Here is a 21,611-nt window from a genome sequence, read left to right as displayed (position 1 = left end):
GATCATAAAAGCTATAAAAAGGAAAGCATCCCGGACAAGTCGCCAGTTTATCCATACCTCTATATCAGACTTTACATTTTGTTTGCTTTATTTATTCCTTTTTTCAATGAGTTTTTTTTTTTAAAGCACTAGTTTTTTTCTAGTGCACTTTCTGCAGAGCTTCAAGAAAAATCATTGTTGTCTTGTGTGTCTGCCATGAAATATTAAGATATTATACAGTTAAAAATAAAATAATGTAAAAACCAAAATATAACAAAAATATTTATTAACGAATTATACAATAACACGCACACACACAGAAATAAAAAAACCCCAAACAAAATACATAAGTTTGAAGCTCAAACAGTTCACAACTTAAATTCCTAAAACACATCCACTGATTCCAGCGAGGAAGAAGGTACATTTTAAACATGGGCCACTTCAAACTAACCAGTTCATGTCAAGAATCCACAAAAGAAAAGCCATGGCATGAAGTTTGAGGTCTAGTTGAGTTTGTATGGGATAAACATGTTTCTCCCATAACTCTGTAAATCGATAGACTTTGTAGTATTCAGTCCTCCTGAGTGTTTTAGTTTGATGTTCAACATGACGATCAAACACGTAGAACTGTTTTCAGAAGCATATCACATTCTTGGTAAAAAAAAAAAGTCTCAGCTGTCTTTTGTCTTTGCCTTGAGAAAGGGCTTATGGAGGACGTCAAAGAGTCGTCTTGCCTGTAAACACAAAATGTCAACATGTTAAGTCATCAAACACTTCATCTACGCCGTGTATATTTATACTCAGCACATGTGTTTTCCTCACTTTTTGTGGTCCAAGTCCTGGGCAGACAACCAAATCTTCCTTAGAGGCACTGACGATTCCTTCTACAGACTGAAGAATACATGATGTCTGTTTATTGATTGGATCATATCCACTGACAACATGACTGAACTACAATTACACACTCGCAGTTGTTCATGAACCAAGCAAGTTGCACATCTCCCTTTAGGCTTTGCAGACTCTTGTGGTATATATAGTGAGTCTTTAAAGAAATTTAATAAACATGATTAATTAATACTTGAAGTGAAAATTGTGAAAAATGAGGCACTCACAGAGAACGCAGACAGCAAAGTAATGGCATCAGTTTTGTTGATAGACTTCACAGTTGTCAGGCAATCTGTAACCTTGAAGTAAGCAGAGATCCAATCAGCATTTTCAGTGTTCATGGTCTTAAAGCTACTGCAACATTTTGGCAAATACTGTACATTCCCATGTTATCATATCTTCCATGACATTTCTATAACATCTATTTCTTTTATTAAATGGGCACAAGTAGGTGAAAAGACAAAAAAAAGCACCAAGAGCTCACATAGAAAACAGTGACTCTACACACACCTTTGACAGGTAGTCTTTCTCGACTTGCTCCTTCAGCATGTCAGCTGGCTTCTTTTCATACGACTTATACGTTTCCAGGTAGCGGCCTGCCTCTTCTGGACTGGCAGTTCAAAATGAAAACGACAGAAAACAACAAAACACGTTTAAAAAGACAAGAAGTGTTTGACTTTGTCTTTGAGCTATAGTTTTTAGATGTTGGAGCCAGAATCACACTGATTATTTATTTTATATATGTGTCTTGTAGCAAGCTGCTTACCTCCAAGCCAAGATGAGAGTGCAGTCAGCCATGATGCACATGCGAGCCAGCTCTTTTAACGCATGATGAGGATCTTTCTGTAGTTGAACAGATGTTAGGGTTAAAACAAAATACAACAACAATTCATTCTTAAAGACTTCATGAAGTCACATTAGGGCTTTAGATTTGCTACAAATTGAGATGTTGTAACATTTTTTCATTTTGACCCAAATCTGAGTCTTCTTACACAGTATCTATTATTTGGCAGCTCTGAGATCTTTATTTTCCTACACACAGTGCCAAAAATAGTCTCCAGCTGCACCTCTTCACACTTCATTTACACCACTGTTAGCGAAACTAATTCAGCTGAGGCAAGATATACTTCACAAATGAGTAGATCTGCATTGATCACTTACATTAAGCTGCTAAAGGAGAGCTGTAATGTCCTGAAAAGATTGTTGTCTTGTTAATATATAAAACTTTTGGATGTTTACATTTTTGTCAGCAATTCATAAGGCCAGCTGACGTTACCGACCTGACAGCTGTTATCGTTAGATAATCCACAGTTTCATAGAGGTAATTTGTTTCCCTGTTTCTGTTGTTCACTCGCTTAAAAGCCTCAAATTTTGTTTCTAGTATTACCCAGATGTCCCAAAGCGGCCCTGGAGACACGAACACTTGCAGAACTATCACAAATTTACTTTTGAGTTCTGTGGCAGATGTTTACACAGTATTTAACAAAGGTGAGTATAATCCTTTGAAACAGTGTTTAAATGATAAATGATGTAAATTATATCACCTTATGGCACTTGCATTCTCCTGAGCTGACATTTAGAGTAGTGATTCTTATGAAAAGTAACACTCTTTGCTGGACTTTCTCAATTTTGGACCTGTGGGTTTTGTCTGATCTGTATGTCTGCCTCATGGTTCCACATAGAAAAGAACTGTCAGAGGAACTGAATAATCTCAACACGAAGCTCCACAAAGATGGAAAAAACATAAAGAAAGATTGATTTCCACCTAAAAATCAGAGGAAGCACAGCTGCTGCAGCAGTAATCAGGAGGTACAAAATGAGCCATATTGCCACTCATCAGAGCTGCAGTGGCTGTCCTCCTAAAATGGTGCCACCAACAGTGCACTGCTTGCACAATCCAGCTCTGAGAAACAGTTGGGTAAGTGCTTAAGACTTGGCACAGGGGTTATAAATGGAAATCAGAGTTTTTGTGACAGCTGTGAAGGACAATGCATAACATTAAGCTCAGTGGATGGCGTCCAAGTAAAAGAACTTGCTTGTTCTTCAGTACAAAACTGTAATATTAAACTTAGAGGAGAAAAAAAGGACATGGAAAAAAAAACCCCCAAAACAAACCGATGAATATTGGGAGCACGTTCTTTGGGCAGTTGAGAACAATATAAATATGTTCAGTTCAAATGGGATCAAACATGTTTGATGAGGTGTGGATACATTGGTGCAAAAGGTGCTGGGGAGATGACCTTTATAGTTTGCACTATGAATGTACCAAAATACTGTCTGACACCATGACTCCTAATCTCCAGAAGCCGGCAGAAGAGGGATATTCCAGCATAATAATGATCCAAGGCACACTGCCCACATCACAATAGAGTTTCTAAAGTAGAGGGAAAAACACTATGACCTGCCCTTTTCAGGTCAGACCAAGTATGCTGCCTGACTTGAATCCAACTGAACCAGTTTAAAGAGAAAGGATAGAGCAATACAAACCATCCACCTAATAAGAAAAAGAAAAAGTATACTCCATGAGGAGGAGGACTGAGTCTGTCGTGAAAAATAAAGATGGACACAAAGTATTAAAGTATAAAAAGATCTAAAATGCAGTAGCTGCACTGATTCTGCTTTTATTATAGTCGATCTAAACAGGATCTAAAATGAGTTACTTTAAGAGCAAATTCTGTTCAGCATAGATGTAATCTAGTTACAAGAAAACGACACAATTTTAAAACCAAGTGATACTGCACAGGTGTGTACCCACGTCTGCTGTCTGTGTGCAAATCTTCTGAATGTAATACCACACAGCTGTGCAAAATGCAGTCATTATATTTCACAGATGTGTAGTGCACAACAAAAGAAAATGAAGCATGAGCGCAAATTAATTTGCATCACCACTGTTTTGATCCTGTCACAAGACGGCTTCTGGTTGCTTGGAGGAAGTGTAAAAGATTTAGATGAAAACAAAGAGAATAAGAAGATGGTATCAGTCTTGAAATCCTGTAGCAGGAAACTTTGTACAGCCTCCTCCTTTCCTGATATGTACAAACTGAAGCTATTCAGATATAGATTTCACAAGAGTAATGTTCAACAGCTTCTGAGGTACTGAATGATTAAAAAAAGATGCAGGAGCTGCATTTGAAATAGAAAGAAAGTGCCTTAATGCATTATTTATGTGACTACAGTTTCAAATCACTTTGACGCATTTCTCACATCAGGAACACCATTCTCACCGCTCTTCTCAAATTAATAACACGCTTCCCCACCAACCTTAGCATTTCCCATTGCGTCTGTACAAACTGCTGTTGTTTCTGCACATACACTCCTTTTTAAGAATCTGAACACTTAACATTAGGCTCACGTTTTTGCAGTCAGTAAGGTTTTGATAAAAGTAGAACAATAAACACATTAAGACAATTGAGAAAAACTCTAAACTGGACTGTATATTATAAGCATGTGCTATTTTTACTTTATCAGAGGAAATGACACCTTAGAATAGCTGCTGCAGCCATTCAAAGATCTTAATTTGATTAGATTTGACAATGACTGACACAGAGCATCCCCTAATGGTTTGATAAATAGTAATAATCTCCAAGTTACCACAAAGAAGTCAGGCCACTGAATGTTGAGAATACTTTAAATAATCAGTAATGCTAAAGAGCATCTTTACTTACCACGTCTACTTGAACCAGTAGCACTCGTAGTGTGAATGTGTGTCCAAGCTGTTTCAGACGGTCATGGATATAGTTTGGGTTGAGATTGTGATACCTCAGACTTTATGTCGAGTCAAAAAACAAACAAACAAAAAGAACATAAACCAACATCAAAGCAAAGCAAAATACACAATAGAAATAAAGCAAAGGAAAAAAGCATATTTTTTCAACAAATATAAGCATAGAAACCTTTTTTTTTTATAACAACATGATATTACAGTAACAGAAAAAAGTAAAACAAAAATGTTCCAGTGTGTGTGCAGTGACAACAACTTTTTCTTGCTCACATAAACAGAGTTTGTGGAGCACAAAAACCCACCTGAGGAAGAGAGCACAGGTTGTCTGTCCCAAGACATAATCTGGCACAACATCTCCAAACTCCCATGGGACACTCCTAACAAACTTCAGAATGGGGTTTCCTCTCTGTAGTGTTAGAAATAAGTTTTGGGGTTTTTGGGTGTCTTTTCAACATCGACTGCAATATATGCTCATAATAGAGTTGACACACTCCTCATTAAAAGCATTAACCCCATGTTGTAAAGGATGAACTAAGAGAGATAGAAAGAGTTGGGTGTAGAAGGTAAATTGCTACACACTTACAGAACACAGTATCAGACAAGAAAGGTTACTTGACCTTGAGTGTATAATAACAGGGTGCTATAGCCAACAAGAAATAGAGACTTCATTGTGTCAATTAAAGCTGACTTCAACATGAAAATAAAACATCACTGGTAGCAACTGTAAGGTAGGGAGCGGTTTTCTCACAAGATCCCTGACTAGAGGTTAATGACCGTTGCCATGCGGAAGAACCCTGAGGAGAACAAATCAGGGGGTGACAAGTCTAAACCCTCGCATCTTCCCATCAATAGCCAATCACAATTATTTCCTGTTTTCATGCGTCTAATATATACTTTGAATTATGAATTGTACTTCACTTCTCCGTGTGCAGACTGCTTGACACTGAGGAGTCCACAGCTGTGCAAGCCAAATCTGGGACACTAATAGGAATGCATGAAAGGACGCTACGGTTTTCTGTAAACCATAACCTGTTGGATCAAAGCTATATAGTTTTAATACATACCTGTCGAGGACTGACAATAATGGTGCTCCCAGATCCCACTGGTTTAGGACCGGAGCTGATGCCCGGTTCTGACCTTTGGCCGCTTCCCTCTATTTGACCCGTTGTAGCCTCTTGTGCCTCTTCACTCAGTTTGACATGGGGCCCTTTAGCCAAGTCCTGCACTGTTTTACATTTTTCTGTGCTGGAGGACACTGTAGATGGTTCACTTTGCCTCACACAGGTAACTTCAGCATTATTGCTCCTGGGCAACTTGGAGGCAGCATCTCTACGTGAAGCAGCAGCCGCATTGCTTTTACTCTGGACGATGTATTCTGCGTAGGAGACCGGCTGGGTCACTGACTGAGCAGGCTTTGTGGTAGCTGAAGCTGAAGTGCTTTGTCCAACTTTGGAAGCGAGTTGAAACTGTGGCTTTGGCTGAAACGCAATCACATTGATCAATCAACAATCACAATCAACTCTCTGAGAACCGATAATTTAACTATGAATTAAATCATATCAAACCGCCATTCACGAGTCTGGAAATCCACCTGACGAAAACCCTTTATAGATATGTTTTTATAGCTCATTTTTAAACGAATCTTACGTTAAAATTTTAAATTGTATGCTTGAAGACTCGTTTGCTAGCAAGCCTGCTACGTAACCGTGAACTTATTTTTTAGCAAAATACAGACCGGTGTTCTTTCTTTAGTGAAAGCAGAATCGTCCAGGTTGATGTTAAATCTCTTCTTCATGTCTGTTGACAGCTGGAGAATTCTCAAGTAAAAACATTAAGTTGAACTTGCAAGAACTCGCTTTCTGACACACAATGCAAGGTTGCAACGGCACTTCCGGGCCAATCCTTTCAGAATAAAAGCACAAACACACAGCCTTTTCAGTTCCTTCTGTCACAGGATAAAAACAAGCGTTATTACGCGATAATTATGCACTAAACTAGAATGTTGGCATGACATGCAAGTAAGTTAAAACAACTTTATCAACACGACCTTAATTTGTCTTGATATTTCCGAATAATTAGTCCACGTTCACACAGACCCGCAACTGATTTGAAGGTTTTTTAACATTCATTTTAAGGACATTTTTAATGCGTGTCATTCCTCATTAGTGGGATTAGGTGTCCCACTTTATCATTCGTTCCTCATGTCAAAGCATTGCCCCTAATTCTGTTTGGCTCTGATTTTCAAAGTGAATACATGTCTCAAAGAAACGTGTCTGTGATATGTCTTGGATTTCAACAGGGATGCATAGGTGGTTTAAACCACCTATGCATCCCTGTTGAAATCCAAAGGCGATTCAAAGAGAGAACGGTGGCTTAAATATATGTTTTAACTGTTTTTTGCCCCTAAATTGAATGGATACAAGAGTCTATGAAGACTATTTATTAAAAATCTTAAAAATAAATCTAGCTTTCTATTCATACCAAATTCTGGAAAAATTATGAAAAACACTTCAGGCCGAAAATATTTCTAAACAAATATCAGCAGAAGTGCATCAAAACCAAAATCCAAGTTTGTTGAGTAAATAGCGTTCAAGAGAGTAGCTTAAACTACATGCCTAAACTATGTTTGCAGTGGACTAAATTTCCACACCACCACTTATGTACACGATATGGTTATAGAGGGTTTTTTTGCATTGCAAGCTAAAGTAATTAATAGGAAAACACCGAGATATAAACATGTCAAGTTTTAATGCATTTGGCTGCGCTTGGAGTTGCCTAGGAGACAGTGACGCCGCCATTCAAACCCGCGGAGCATGGCATGTTGGGATACCTTTCCCATCATGGCGGGGCATCTAGTTGGCTAACGACTACGGTTAGCATATTCAGTGACTTCTTAGCTTCGGGCAATTTGCATTCATTTGGCATCCTCTACGCGGGAAGCGCAGCCATCCAACATTAACACAGTAAGTTTGCGTCACTGAAATGGCTGTATGATGAACGAACGAACTAATCTGTTTTGTTGAAAGAAGTAGCAGCCAAGTGATTAGCAAACTAAGCTAACGAGCATGCTATGGCTAGCGGTAATGTCCTCGCTGGAGAGCAAGCGGGCAATGAGCCGACATTGAGGCCGAGGTGTGCAGGCAGTATAGTTGTCTTTTACTGCTTTCGTGTTGCCTAGCTGGTAAGCGTTTAGGTTAAAGGGAATAATAGTTTGACAAACATCGGAATTATTGTTCTTTAAAAGTAAGCTAACGTTAACTAGCAGCAACCAGCTGCAGTCATCTGTGAATGAACGTTAGCATTAGCAGCGCAGGCCCGACAGCGGCTTATCTAACGTGTTAACGAACTGTCGCAGTTTGAAACTTTGTGTCCCTTGTTTTCGCCATTCATTTAGCTTTTGGTCTGCGAGTACAGGACGGTTGTATTTCGCAGTTAATCAAAACTGTATTATAATATATCTGTTGCTGAAAGGCCAGCTAAACTAGCTCAAGGTAACTGAATCCAAAAATAATGTGTTCTCTGGCGTTAGCCTTAGCTTTAATAGAGAAACGTAATGTCCACTAAACCTGTTAGCTATTTAACACCGTGTGCATCTTAGCGTAGTATCGTCTTTGTTTTCGTTGAAGTAACCAGTTCTGAATTTATCCTTAAGTGAAGCCTTTACGTCCCGAAATTGGCGTTATTAATAATGTTTGTGAGCATTGGTGCTTTTCGCAGGTTATGTATCCATGCTGGCAAGGACTACTGATGGCTTTGTTAAAGCTTTAGCGTTACAAAACCACTTCGTCCGTGAGTAATGTGCAGAGTTTAATGGAAAGAAAAAACCGAATTAAAATCCTCAAATAAGCAATTGGGACCTGATTGTAAAAGATTTATAGAATCGTTTTTTAGATGTTACTTAAGATGTCCGTTGATCTTAGATTTTGGCTAACGAAGCATTATTGCTTAAAACTACGTGGCTAAGTTACACTGTTGAATACTTTTGAAATATGTTTGCCTTCACATTTCAGATTCACCTTTGTGTGGTAGACGGCAAGGGTAAACTACCTGATTCTGGTTATTATGTGCTAAATGGGTTATGATATTGGCTTATAGTAGACATATTACCGGAAGTGCTAGCAAACTACTTTCTTCTGTAACGGAATAAAAGAGCGATGTTTTGTTCTTTGGACATGTAAATATTAAAGGATACTCATCCGCTAAATCTGTGTTATCTATGTTGATTCTTCTGGTTGATACTTCATTGTTTATTTCCAGAGTAATCTTGAAGAGTGTTAATTGATAATTTTCCAAAAATATACCAGTTTTAATATGGAAGTTGCTGCTCAAGACAAGGGACTTAAGTGTTAATCGTCAGTCTTTTTAAAAATTAGAGAAATGTAGGAAGATGGCCGTTTGATGGTCTGTTGTTGTTTCACAGTAAAACTTGTGGTTAAATATAGGCCAAGCTATTCTGTTTTTCTTTCAGAATATTGTCTGATTTTGATGTACTGGTTTATATCCTTTTTCATAGATGAGCTACCTTAGTTTCCTAGTAGAAGGCTATTCTCAAATAATTCATTTGTTTTGGTAAAATCAAAATCAGTATTTATCGCACCATGGCTATATTATTTGTGAGGGGCATTAAGTTGGCTTGCCATGGGGACTGTGTCTTTTTATTTTTTTCTTTTGTTTTAGAAAAACAGAGCAGCTTTAATCACAGCCCTACTGATTACTTTGGGGCAGTTTTTGTACCTTTGGATAATTGCAGGGGCAAATAAAACACAAGTGTAGTAAAACAAATTTTTCTTCAGACTCATGTTAGGCATTAAGAATATTTCTCCCACGACATTTAAAACCAATTAGATCGGGCTGTTTTTTTTTATTAGATACGTGAATACCACTTAAATGGTATTTAGTCATCAACAGTGGTTGACTCATAACAACCAATGATTACTGTTTTGCTCCAAATCAGTAGAAAGTTTTCATCCTTACATGTAGTTTGAGGAAATATTAGCAGTTTCAGTAGCGTTACCAAAATGTATACTAAAGTATGGTGAATCTATACTTCTGTTGGTATGGCATCCGTTTGTTGCTCAAGTTAAATTACCTTTTTCTCTCCCTAGAGTTGAGAGAGGGAACAGCACAACAGTGACATTGAAATAATCTTTTACAAGATCAGCATAACAGCATAATGGAGTGTGCAGTGGACATCCCCTCAGGTAAGCGATGCACAAGCCCCAAAGAGGTCCGAATCTGTTCAGATTTGACTCATTTTGTTTAAGTTTGTTTTTGCCCCACAGATTTCAGTGTTAAAGTGTAAGTATGTGCCTCAGTAAATTTATGTGAAATGAATAAAATATAACTTATATTTATTGTTATCTCTAATTGATGTGAGATTTAAAATAAATGTACAAAAAAATATCAAGTTGCTTTTAATTTCTGTAAAGCTCCATGCTGAACTGGTCTCACTGCATGATTGCGGATGGCTTTTAGTATTCATTTTTGGGATGGATAAACCACAGTATTTGTGCTAGTTTCTCTCCTCTGGTCTTCGTTTCACCTTGTGTTTTTCTGTTTCACCATATGCTCCTCTCTTTGTGTAAAGCTCTTTACTTCCCTTTGCACATAGCAAGCCCATTGACATGAAGATAACTAAATTATTAATTAGTCTGTTTACAGTTAATCAGTTATTTTCCCAACAAATAATGATCTGTTCAGAACGAGAGTGACTCACTGGAAACACTGCTTGTTATTAGGCATGGACACAAATACGATCATTGTTGAATATTTGAATAGTGATTAAATTATTAAAATACAAAAAAAAAAGTAATGGTTTACATGACTGTTCCGTCTGAAAATATTGTTCTTTTGCAATGCTGTGTAAGATGTAATGTCCTATTAGTGCCAGGTGGTGGTAGTATTGATCAGAGCTGTTTACCTATCACTAATAAACAATAAGCAGGCATCTGATTAGTAAAAATGTGTTTACATTGTACAAACAGGAAAATGTAGAACCAAACGCCACTGCAGCTGCCAAAAAGTCGTTTTTTATCTTGGGTAAAATAATTACCAATAATTAGATCTAGTATTCTCTCAAACAGGTAAAGCTACTATCTAGGTATGCACTGTAATTTGATAGTTGTTTGGGTGGGCTGTGATTGCCAGTGAAAACTAAATTGTGAATGAGATGTCAATCCTTGTATTCCAAGTGTATGGGAAACACAACCTTAAAGCCTGTTGGGAATGATGTAGTTGTTTGGGCACAGGTTTTGCTGCCTGCTGTTCTGTCAGTATCATTGATCAGCTGCTCATCCCATCTACTAGATGCTTGAAACTGGCTGAAGAAGGTTATCAAAACAGACTGAACATTCAGAATATCTCATGCTTCATTATGTTTGACCAGCGCTCTTGAACACCATCTGGCATTCCCCAGAACCATGTACAGAGTTGGTTACAGTTATCCCTCTCTCTAGATGGTTCTAGTTTTCTCTTGAACTGTTTTCACCCAGTGTTGGATTTGATATTGAACAGGATATTCAAGATACCAGCTCCGTGGACACAAAGTCCAGTTTGGAGCACAAAGTCTGTGTGATGTTTTGTTACAAAAGTGTTCGAATTACGCAGGTAATTGTTGAGTGAATTCACAGAGTGTGTGGCCATCACCCTTCCTACTGGGTGCTCTTGCCTTACAAAAAAAACCCCCAACTATACATGAAAAGTGGTAAATTACCCAACATGGTTCTCTGGGTATTGTCAGTAAGTTTTACCCATATTCTATTGCAATATTTCATTTTATTATCGTTGCCCGACATTATACCGGTATTACCGTGAACGGTATGATATGACCCAACCCTAATGCTGGTGCTAACCAATATCTGTAAACTATCTCATAACAGCTTGCTCACAACATTACACTATAAACTAGATGAACCGTACAGAACTAAATGGTATCTGCTTGCTGTAGATTTTTCATTTTCTGTTTGTCAAAGACTTGTGTAATTTGAAATATTGGATTCCCTGTGCAGGTGAGGGGGAGGCACCTGAGAAAGATGACTTGAATGCCAAGGAAGAGCTTGAGCCTTCCCACAAGAAAAACAAGAAACACAGAAAACACAAGAGCAAGAAGAAGAAGAGGCGGAGGAAGGGCGAGAAGGAGAGTAGTTCAGAATCTGGTGCAGAGTCTGATGTTGAGCCTCCACCTCCACCGAGACCTGTCAGGACCACCAGAGCCAGGTTGGAAAAATTTAAAATTCTAAACTAAATGTGAGACTTGATAAGTTGGCACAGTAAAAATTGTACATTACTTAATATTTAGGATTTTTTTCTTGCATACAAAAGCAATTGATTAATAAAAGTTTCATTTTCCAAAACAAAATAATCAGTTTTGTTATTCAGAAGTGCTTAGATTTCTGTAGTTGACTCTTTGCCGTTACTGTACATGGACTGATTCATGCTTACTCTTGTGCCTTGAAGGCCTACATTTGACCAAGGAAAATCCTGTATTCAAACCATTGGAAATTATTTGCAATCTTAAATTTTAATAAGAATATTTTCTTCTTCCTGCTCCTTTTCACACATGGTTGTAGTGCTTTATTGATAGAAAGTGTGGTTGGTTTGTTTGATCTGTTGTACCAAGTGTGAAATAAATAAATGAAATGAAGATGTGATTGTTCATTATGTAAGTCATAATTGTAGACAAATGTAATCTGACTAAAACAACACATAGACGTTGCATTTTTCTTTTTAATGTAAGTAGAAATAACTGAAATTGTAAACCACTAAAATAATATAAAAGTTTAAGTTGTTTTAAAAAAGGCCTATATTAAATAGGAAGCTTTTCTTAGAAAAGTCACAAGGTGCCTTTTTTGTTGGGCACAGACTGCACGAATTATAAAGATTTTTGATGGATCTGTTCTCTTTTGATGAGCAGTTTGAGAGGAATCACAACATTTAATCAGCTACCTCAACAACCAATGATCTGTGTCCTCTCTAAACCGTGGTGCAGAACAGACACGTGCACATTATCTGAATTTCCTAAAGGTCTATGTCTACATGTTGTATCTTTCTTTTGTTGGTACCATTCATTCAATTGAAATTGCATGAATGTCTGCATCTCTTTTAAAACACTCATGACAAATCAATTTTGTCTAAATGAGCCCATGGTTGCAATTAGGCTGACCTCCACTTCAAAGCCAGTTAACAGATCTATACATCTACGCATAAAAGTAGCAGGTTTTGCCTTTGACTAAAGACTTAATGAATTCTGAATCAACCCAGTGTGCGATTTCAATAAATTTTCACTGTCTGTGAACCTTTTTTGATAGATTAGCTGATTTTTTTTTTGTTTCAAGTGTGTTAATTTTTTTTTTTAGCAGATTAACAAAGAAAAATCTCTTTAACTTAGTTTTTGTTGTATTTTTAGTGCCAGACTGGCAGCAGCTGCAGGAGTTGGAGACCAAGGAATCAAGGAAGAAAGCAAAAAGGATCCAATTACAGGTAGGAGAAAGTCAGACATGGCTATAATTGATAATTGCTTAAAAAGCAGTGGTGTAATGTCAACTCTTTTTTTTGTCTTCTTTTTCTTTCTAAATTGTGATTTTCTTCAGATCGTATTGATACAGAGGGAGAGACAAAATCCAAAAAACAAAAAAGGCATGCAGCTAAAAAGAAGAAAAAAAAGAGAAAGAAAGATGAAAAGCAGGAAAGGAAATCCCCATCTCGCTCCCCTTCTGAAAGCAGCTCTGCCTCAGGTTCAGACTCTGAAGGTGAAGGAGGCAGAGCATCTGGTGGTGGTAAATACTCTCCAGCTGTGGCATCTGACCTCAAAGAACCAGTATCCAGACTGGTTCCAAAAGGCAAACGAGGGGAGGAGAAACCCCTTCCCATCATTGAGCAGAAATCTGAATTGCTTGGAGTCAAAAAAGAAGAGACATCAGATATCGATGTGCCCACAACTGAGGCGCAGGACAGTAACATTAATGAATTGGAGGAGAAGCCTATGAGATCACCCCCTGTAGACCAGGAAGAGGCAGTCCAGATGGCAACAGTTAAAACAGAGTGCAGTCAGGGAGATGGTACATTCAGCCATGCCCAGGAATTGCCTGACATAATCCCAAAACAGGAAGGTGCTGCTCAAAGAGATGACCCAGTACTGAAAGATCAGACAAATTCAATTCAAGGGGCGAAAGTCACGGAGGATGAATTGCATAATTCTCCTTCACCTTCCAGAACCGTAGAAATAAAGAAGTCTGAGTCAGGCCCAAGTCGGTCACCATCACGTAGTCCCAGCAGGCAGGAGTCTCAGACAACATCATTAGTGAAAGAACGGTCAAGAACCCATTCCAGGTCAACCTCAAAGGGAAAACGATCTGCAAGTCCTATAAAGCACGCCCGTTCTCGGTCCCGCTCCGAGACCCCTAAATCCCAGACGAAGTCACTGTCTCCCCCCCGCAAGTCTCCGAAAAGAGTAAGCCGTCGGTCCCGATCTACTTCTCACTCTGTCACCCCTAAAAAGAAAGTGTCAAAGTCTCCAAGGAAGTCCAGGTCTCCGAAACGGCGGAGGAGTTCCCTATCTGTTTCCCCAAAGCGTCGTCATCCTTCTCCGTCTCCAAAAAGAAAGATATCACGGTCCCCTAAACGTGACAGGCGGAGGTCACCATCTCTGTCTCGGTCTCCGAGGAGAAGTCGAAGGTCAAAGTCTCGTTCCCGTGGAGGCACGCGGCACTCCAGGACCCGCTCACCTCGCCGTGGGGGTGGAGTTGGCAGACGTTCGCTGTCACGTTCAATCACTAGACCACGCCGCTCCCACTCTAGATCCAGACGTCCCTTTGGCCGCTCCAGATCACGATCACCAGCAAGACGTACTGGAGGGAGACGCTCCAGGAGTCGATCCTTGTCTCGGCGCAAGCGATCACCACTCCCCAGATCCCGTCGTTCAAGATCTCGGTCGGTCCGCAGGAGCAGACGAACTCGGTCACGTTCTATTGTAGTGCTTAAGCGCAGTCGTCGCTCCAGATCCAGGAGTCCCCGCAAACGAACAAAATCCAGGACCCCTCCCTCCAGACGGCGGTCTAAATCCCGATCTCCAGTCAGAAGGCGCTCTCGTTCCCCTGCTAAGAGAAACCGTTCACCACCACGGTCTAGTAGACGGTCTAGGTCTCGCTCATTGACTCGAAGGCACCGGTTAAAGTCACATTCACCACCGCCTAGCAAAAGGAGGTCCAAAACTCCGAGGAAGAGTGGAAGAAGATCAAAGTCTAAATCTGAGTCTGCCGACTGCAGGTCTAGGTCTGAGTCAAGTGGTGGGCTTTCTGACAGCTCATCTCCAGCCAGATCCACATCTCCTTCCCCAGTTAAACAGAAGAAGCCCCCCTTGCTTAAGGTTGCTGGGGAAAATGGAGGACTTGCAGCTACAGAAGGTGAGACCTTTCCCTTCAAAATATTTAAGTAAGCCATGAAAACCAATGTTTTTCTCCAGATGTTTTTATCTTCATATAAGTGTCCCAATTCATGTATTGCCCATTAGATTCAAGTAATCAATCATTTAATTGATTGATTGGTTTAGTTTATGCAAATGTGCATATCTTCATATGATATGTCATTGACGTTGCAGGTGCTTGGAAGCCAGTACTCCCAGCAACATCTTCCAGCTCTGAAATTGGGAATTCTTCAGAAAAGTTGCAGGATGAACTTGTTAATCAGACAAGTTCAGATTCTCCTCAAAAAGGGGGAGATGTTTCCAGGTCCAGGTCTGTTTCTCAAGAGCCTGGCACTGGCACGGATGGGTCAGATTGTTCGGAAGGCTCCGATGAGGAAGTGGAATCTCCAGTTAAAACGGGATCCAAAAGCCAGAGAAGCTCCTCACGTTCAGCATCTCCAGAAGTACAGAAAAAGCAGCTTTCCCCATCTCCCTCGCCTGCGGAGCACAGAAAACTTTCTCGTTCAACTTCATCACCTCGGCGTTCAGCATCAAAGTCTACATCCAGAAGAAAACTGTCCAGGTTTGTTTTGTGGTATTACATGATACCAAAATAGTAAACGAGAGAAATCTCTCCCTCTTGCTTGTTCTGTAGTTGTTAAACTGTTGGACTGTGTACAGATATTAAATGTGAGTACAGAGTACGGTTATCAGTCTTATCATTTACCTTCCCTTAGGTCCAAGTCTCCAGTGAAGAAAAGAGAATCTGTTTCTCCATCAGAGAGGAAGAAGCGGCGGTCCAAATCTCGGAGCCCTGCACGTCGTCGGAGATCAAGGTCACGGTCTGCCACGCGACGCAAGCGCTCACGGTCCAAGTCACGAACCAAAACGCGCCGGTCCAAGTCCCGTTCTGCAACCCGCAGGAGGCGATCTCGTTCACACTCACCAAATCCCAGAGGAAGGAGGAAGTCCACAGAAAGGAGTAAGCGCTCTAAGAGTCGCTCCACTGGCCGCAGAAAAAGGTCCAGATCAGGAGATAGAAGCAGGCGATCCAGATCTCGTTCACCGGATCGTAGACGCAGGTCAAGGTCGAGGGGTCGAGGGAGGCGCCCAGTATTTCGCAGTCGATCCTTTGACAGACGAGACAGGTGGAAGAGGGAACCTAGCCACTCTCCAGTTCTCATCCTCCGCAAACAACGTCGCTCAGGTTCCCGGACACGACGCAGCACCAGCAAGACTCCTCCACGGCTGACTGATCTGGGTAAGACATTTTGATGTCATATTTCTAAACATTTATGCAACATGTTTACGTGATTTTTCTTTTTGTGCTCCACATATGCAAGAGGTTTTGTTTCTTAATTCCATTTGCTTTATCTAAGCTTCCTTTGCCCTAATGTGTTTCCCCTCATTCTGTCAATCTTTTACCCTCCTTTCCTCAGATAAGGATCAGTTGCTCGAGATAGCCAAGGCTAATGCTGCTGCCATGTGTGCCAAGGCCGGGGTTCCAATTCCTGAGAGTCTTCGACCAAAAGCCATCCTTCAGCTCCCTCTGCCTACTCCATCTCCTTCCCCCATCTCCTTACCTTTACCTTTGCCCCTTCCAATGGGCATGGGAATGCCAAACATGCCGAATATGCCCAACATTGGTCCAATGGGGTTACCAAATATTCCGGGAATACCCAGCATGTCAAATATCACTATGAGTGCTGCTGTGGCAAGTATGACAGCAGCTACTATGACCGCTGCCTTGACCAACATGGGTGCCCTGGCGGCCATGCCTCCCCTTGCTCCACTTCCTACAATAACTAACAAGCCTCCCCCGTGCCTTGTCCCACCAACACCATCTCTTAACCTGGACCACATCGAGGAAGCCAAGAGGAAAGTCACTCAACAGGCTAACATACATACCATCAAAGAGCTTACTGAGGTAAACGTGTGGTTTTGCTTCAGATTTTGATTGACGTTGCTGTTTTTCTGAAATCATGTGGAACAGAAAATATTGTAGTGCAGTGTTTTTTTGTTTTTTTGTTTTTTTTTATTCATTAATTTTTTTAAATGGTTCAAGGCTTTAGTACATTTATCTTTTTATTTGAGTAGGTTTATTTCTATTGAAAGAATAATGTGTTGGATATAGCCATCTAAAACAAATCACAGTAAGTGCAAATTGAAAGCAGTTAGAATATTAAATATTTGACATAGTGACATAATGTTTTTCAGGGTTCAGTTATATTGAGGTGAAGTTGTTTGTCACCATGCAAAGAACACAATGGAATTTCTTTTGCTTGTGTTTTCTACTTTTGAACCCCATAACATTTCTGTAATGGTTCATATATGTAAAGTATGGACCATTCTTTACCTGATGTTTTTTTGTTTTTTGTTTTGTTTTTTTGTAGAAGTGTAAGATGATAGCAAATAGCAAGGAGGAGATGGCCACTGCTAAACCACATGTCTCAGATGATGAAAGCTAAACACCCCAACCCTCAAGGTAAATGTCTGTCTTTATTTCATTTCTATATTAGTCTGTACCTTCGTCTTTATTAGGGCTGCCACAAACGATTATTTTGATAGTCGACTAGTCACCGATTATTTTTGCGATTAGTCGACTAATCAGATCATGCATCCATTGAATGTAAAACGTACAGCTTATTGCACCAGCAGCATCTGCTCTTATATAACAATCATTAGCTTACAGTTTTAAGTGTTTAAGGTATGTGCTAACTAAAAATAAAGACAAGATGATAGCTTATTAAATTTTAATGAAGTTTGCAGATTGTTTCGGTGGAGTTTAATAAACTCAGCCGTCTGCTCCTTGCTATCTAAAATATAACAGGACACTGGAGTATATTCTCGAGCGTCTCACACTTCTGACACCGTAATCAGTTGTCTGCTTGACGTTTATTCAGCTGTGTAAAAACTATAACTTTAATCTCAGCCTCAGATTTACTCAGGAATAAATAAAATACTGAAAAAAGCCAAACAATAACATTTTTAAGTTATCTAAGTGACTTATATATATTTAACCTGAGTAGCGAAAGACGGCGGTGGGTTTGAAAACGATTTGCCGGAAGTCCGGTGTTCTCACCGGCTCTAGTGAGCCTTGAACCTCGGCTAGCTAACGAGCTAGTGGGTAACAGACGTCTCCGAAAACGGAGCGCTTTTGAAAATATGTGGTGTCTGATACCCTGAGCAGATGTTTGAAGTTTACACAGCTACATTCTCGTCTGAAAATATGTTAAACATTTATTTTGTGACCCAGAAAGAATAATAAGAGTAATATTAAAACTAACTAGCTGCCGCCATTGTTGGAAACTGAGCAGGGCTGCGATGGGCCGCGCTATGCATTCTGGGACACAGTTTCTTCTTCTTCAGCGTTTAATGGCAGCTGGCGTCCTTGTACATGCAATGCTGCCATCTTCTGTTTCAGTCCGTTATTACACTCTTAAATCCTGCTACTTATTCCTGCGTCTTTTGGGATCTTGCAAAGCTTCCAACGACACGTCGACTATTAAATTAGTCTTCAACGATTTTGATAGTAATCGTGGCAGCCCTAGTCTTTATATTAATTTCATAAATTATACATTATTCTCCTGTAGGTTCCTCATTCTGCTATGTGCTGCAACACCTTTCAGCAGCTTATTCATTAGGCTCCATCAAATAAACTTTTTAAATTTAATTTTTATATAATTGAATGACACAAAGTTATAGCCCATCAAATGTGAAGTGTCCGTGTTGTACATTCAGAAAGGTGTAGCATTCATTATTTTCTAAGGAATGACTTGTAAACTCTTTGAAATTATAAACATTTTAAAAGTGATTGTGAATAATGTGTCTGGTTTTTATCTGACTGTTTGCTGTGATTAGTGTGGGCTGATTGTTTGTCCATAATTGTGATGAAGTCAGGCCTCATTTACAAGTAATCACTTTAAAATCTTGGCAATTCCAAAGAGTTCACAAGTTCTTTGTTTTACGGTAACTACATTACTAAATCACTAAAGCCAACTGTGCAATTTCAGCTTTAAAATTGCACATTTACTATTATAGCTGCTCATCTGACAGTTGAAAATATAAATTTTACTTTTGTTCTTGTAAATGACACCATTTGTGTTCCCCATAGCAACGGAGACCTCTAAATATGTTATTTTTGTTCATGCAAATATTTAGGCACTAGGTCATACATTAGCCTGGAAAGGCATGCAGCTTTTAGTCTATAGCTGGTGGACAACAACTTGTGCACTGCCAAAACGCCTTGAGTGGAGCGCCCCCCTCTAATTTTAGTACTAATTTAGAACACAAGCACGTCAACATCAGTAGAGCTATTATAGTTTAAGCTCACAGGGTATACGGACCTGAGAACAGTTATACCATACCAAATAATTCAGAAAAAATAAATGCACATTACAGCCCTGTTTTTGTGCATAGATGGTGATCATTTAATCAGTTTTGTGATTTTTGTCGATTATTCAAACTAGACAAAATACCATACATTTATATTTTCCTCTGTCTTTGTCTCTATACAGCCTCTTCCTCTTCGAAGGACTGAAGGAAAACATTTTTTGTCTTTTCCCCCCCAAAAGGACTTTTCTCTCTGTTAGACAGATGACTTGGTTGAGTGGAGGAGCACTGTAGTTGTCATACACAACATAGGAGTACTGGCCACTGCCCACTCTGCTCCCCGGTTTGTAGGAGTGAGATACAACCAGACTTCCACCTGTGATGCCACTGAGAAAACTGGGGACTCTGGGGCGTGCAACAGTTGGACGACTGTACTGTGTGTGTGCGTGTGTGTTTGTACATAGTGACTTACACCACCTACACCTCAGTGTTTCTGCTTATGCAAGCAGTCACTGTTGTAAAGACTGAAGAGGAAACAAACCAAACTAGTGGCGCAAGTGTTTTTGTAAACTGCCTCCAAATTTCTCTACATTTGTTTTACCTTCATGCTTTCTTAAGAATTGTGTTCAGTGGAGACTGTTTCCTTGTTCTGCTGTATTTTTCCCTCGGTTATCTCTAGTCCCTGATTTTATAAATAAATAATGCATATTAAGGTAGAGATAGTAGATCCTCACGTGTTTTAATAAGCTTGGATCTCCAGGGTGAGTGAGTAACCACAGGTTCTTTTGAAGGAAAGAGTCATTTGAATATATAGGTTGCCAAAAAAAAAAAGAGTGCTTGAATTGTGGCAACGAAAAAAAGAATTTCATTTCACTAAACATGACTAATTCAGTTTGTACTGCCCTGGGTGTTCTCCCCCTCCCCACCCCCCCTGTTTTTATAGCACCAAGCTGATCTTTGATTCTGTCCTGGTCTTTCATTTGGGCTTTGTTGGGATGTTTTGAACTTAGGAACATGTTTTGCTTCAAATTTTGAAAGGGGAGTTTATTTTTCCATCAGTATGGCAACAAGTGCCATTTGTCAGGCATGACAAGCAGTCGAGATTGATGGGCTGTCTTAGAGGTACTTAAGACAAGTGGTGAATATCCTATATTTAGATCACAGGCAGAAACGGTTGAGAAGGTTTCCTGATGAGAAAAAAGAGGGGTGCATATTCATAGAGTTCATCAGTACAGGTTTATCAAGTTTTTAGTTTACACATTTAAATGTCAGTTGTTTGTGTTTATGGGCCTTTTTTTTAAGAGGCAGACATGGCATGTCAGTACCAAGAAAGGTATGGTTGTATTGTACTGAGCTGGGGTTAGCGCATGGTTAATACTGTAGAATGAGTTGACGATGCTCTGTTTTTGTGTATTTGACAATCAGGTTATTTCTCTCAATATGCTTGTTTTGAAGAAAGAACTGTAGCTGCTTGAAATGTACACGTCTTGTACTCAGGTGGCAAATACAAGTGAATTGATATCAAGAAAAGTGTATCGTGCAAACATGAAACGCCCAACAAACCCTTTTGATTTAATTTCATCACATTTAATATTTGCTTTCCATGTAAATGCTATTACATTATCCTGTATTATGTGGGCCGGGAAAACATGTTTCATAGAATTAATTTGTCCCTAACTGAAGAACAAAGACAAACTTGGTGCTCTTGGGAAAACTGACAGGGACGAGCTTCTTCTTCTTCTTCTTCTTTTTTGCTGGTTTTACAAAAATCTTGCACTCATAATTCATTTGTTTTCATTAGAGGGAGGAATATTCCTGAATCCATCTGGCTTTGTCTTCCTCCCATGCCCAGGGCTGTTTAACTGTTGGAGGGAATCTGAAAGTTTTAACAAGACTTATTCGGTTGACTTGATCCCTGAGGTAGCTATTTTAATGAAAGAAAAAAACAAGGTGATGCATTTTAGGATTTTTTTTTTCTTTTCTTTTTTGGTCATTTGAATATTACATCGCTTGCTTTGTACATAAATGTGTTGATGATTATTAAAAACCTCAATGATAAGTACTTCTGATCTCCTGTTCTTTGTTGACTTTAGTCATTTTTATGTGGATCTTAATTTCTGGAGAAATTTCCAGTGACATGATCATCATTACAAAACATTATTTTGAATATTACAAGAATTAGTATAAATATTAACTAGTAAAGCTTCCCATAGAGGGTGCGTGCATTTTCAGCTGCAAGCTGTGCTGTACTAACATGCATCGCAATAAATAAATTTTTTAAAAAAATTATCCACA

The 21,611-nt window shown here is 39.4% G+C and overlaps 2 protein-coding genes across 2 annotated transcripts; one reads left to right on the top strand and one right to left on the bottom strand.

The window, feature by feature from the left end:
* Nucleotides 1-290: 290 nt before the first annotated feature.
* On the bottom strand, nucleotides 291-6,479 carry ercc1 (excision repair cross-complementation group 1). The gene is made up of 9 exons (XM_005723312.1): nucleotides 6,321-6,479; nucleotides 5,650-6,063; nucleotides 4,888-4,991; nucleotides 4,530-4,629; nucleotides 1,631-1,707; nucleotides 1,375-1,474; nucleotides 1,092-1,163; nucleotides 802-870; nucleotides 291-713 (listed from the first exon to the last, which is right to left on the bottom strand). The coding sequence occupies exons 1-9, from the start codon at nucleotides 6,378-6,380 to the stop codon at nucleotides 651-653; spliced, it is 1,059 nt and encodes a 352-aa protein (XP_005723369.1). The 5' UTR covers nucleotides 6,381-6,479; the 3' UTR covers nucleotides 291-650.
* Nucleotides 6,480-7,380: 901 nt separating this feature from the next.
* On the top strand, nucleotides 7,381-21,375 carry sona (SON DNA and RNA binding protein a). The gene is made up of 10 exons (XM_013908378.1): nucleotides 7,381-7,548; nucleotides 9,691-9,786; nucleotides 11,593-11,800; nucleotides 12,990-13,063; nucleotides 13,174-14,985; nucleotides 15,180-15,567; nucleotides 15,722-16,245; nucleotides 16,424-16,911; nucleotides 17,378-17,469; nucleotides 19,502-21,375. Exons 2-9 carry the CDS (start codon nucleotides 9,759-9,761, stop codon nucleotides 17,450-17,452), a joined length of 3,597 nt encoding a protein of 1,198 aa, XP_013763832.1. The 5' UTR covers nucleotides 7,381-7,548; nucleotides 9,691-9,758; the 3' UTR covers nucleotides 17,453-17,469; nucleotides 19,502-21,375.
* Nucleotides 21,376-21,611: the final 236 nt, after the last annotated feature.

The sequence above is a fragment of the Pundamilia nyererei genome, unplaced genomic scaffold, assembly GCF_000239375.1.
Source record: "Pundamilia nyererei isolate P.nyererei 1_Seehausen unplaced genomic scaffold, PunNye1.0 scaffold00009, whole genome shotgun sequence".
NCBI lineage: Eukaryota > Metazoa > Chordata > Actinopteri > Cichliformes > Cichlidae > Pundamilia > Pundamilia nyererei.
This window is presented reverse-complemented; position numbering and strand designations above follow the sequence as displayed.

Excerpts from the sequence above, each read along its gene's own strand:
- ercc1 (XM_005723312.1), bottom strand. The coding sequence starts at position 6,380 with ATGAAGAAGAGATTTAACATCAACCTGGACGATTCTGCTTTCACTAAA. Across the intron at positions 4,992-5,649 it reads TTATTGTCAGTCCTCGACAG|AGAGGAAACCCCATTCTGAA; the intron begins GTATGTATTAAA and ends CTAACACTACAG. Across the intron at positions 4,630-4,887 it reads ACCTGTGCTCTCTTCCTCAG|TCTGAGGTATCACAATCTCA; the intron begins GTGGGTTTTTGT and ends CTCGACATAAAG.
- sona (XM_013908378.1), top strand. The coding sequence starts at position 9,759 with ATGGAGTGTGCAGTGGACATCCCCTCAG. Across the intron at positions 9,787-11,592 it reads TGCAGTGGACATCCCCTCAG|GTGAGGGGGAGGCACCTGAG; the intron begins GTAAGCGATGCA and ends TTCCCTGTGCAG. Across the intron at positions 14,986-15,179 it reads AGGACTTGCAGCTACAGAAG|GTGCTTGGAAGCCAGTACTC; the intron begins GTGAGACCTTTC and ends TTGACGTTGCAG.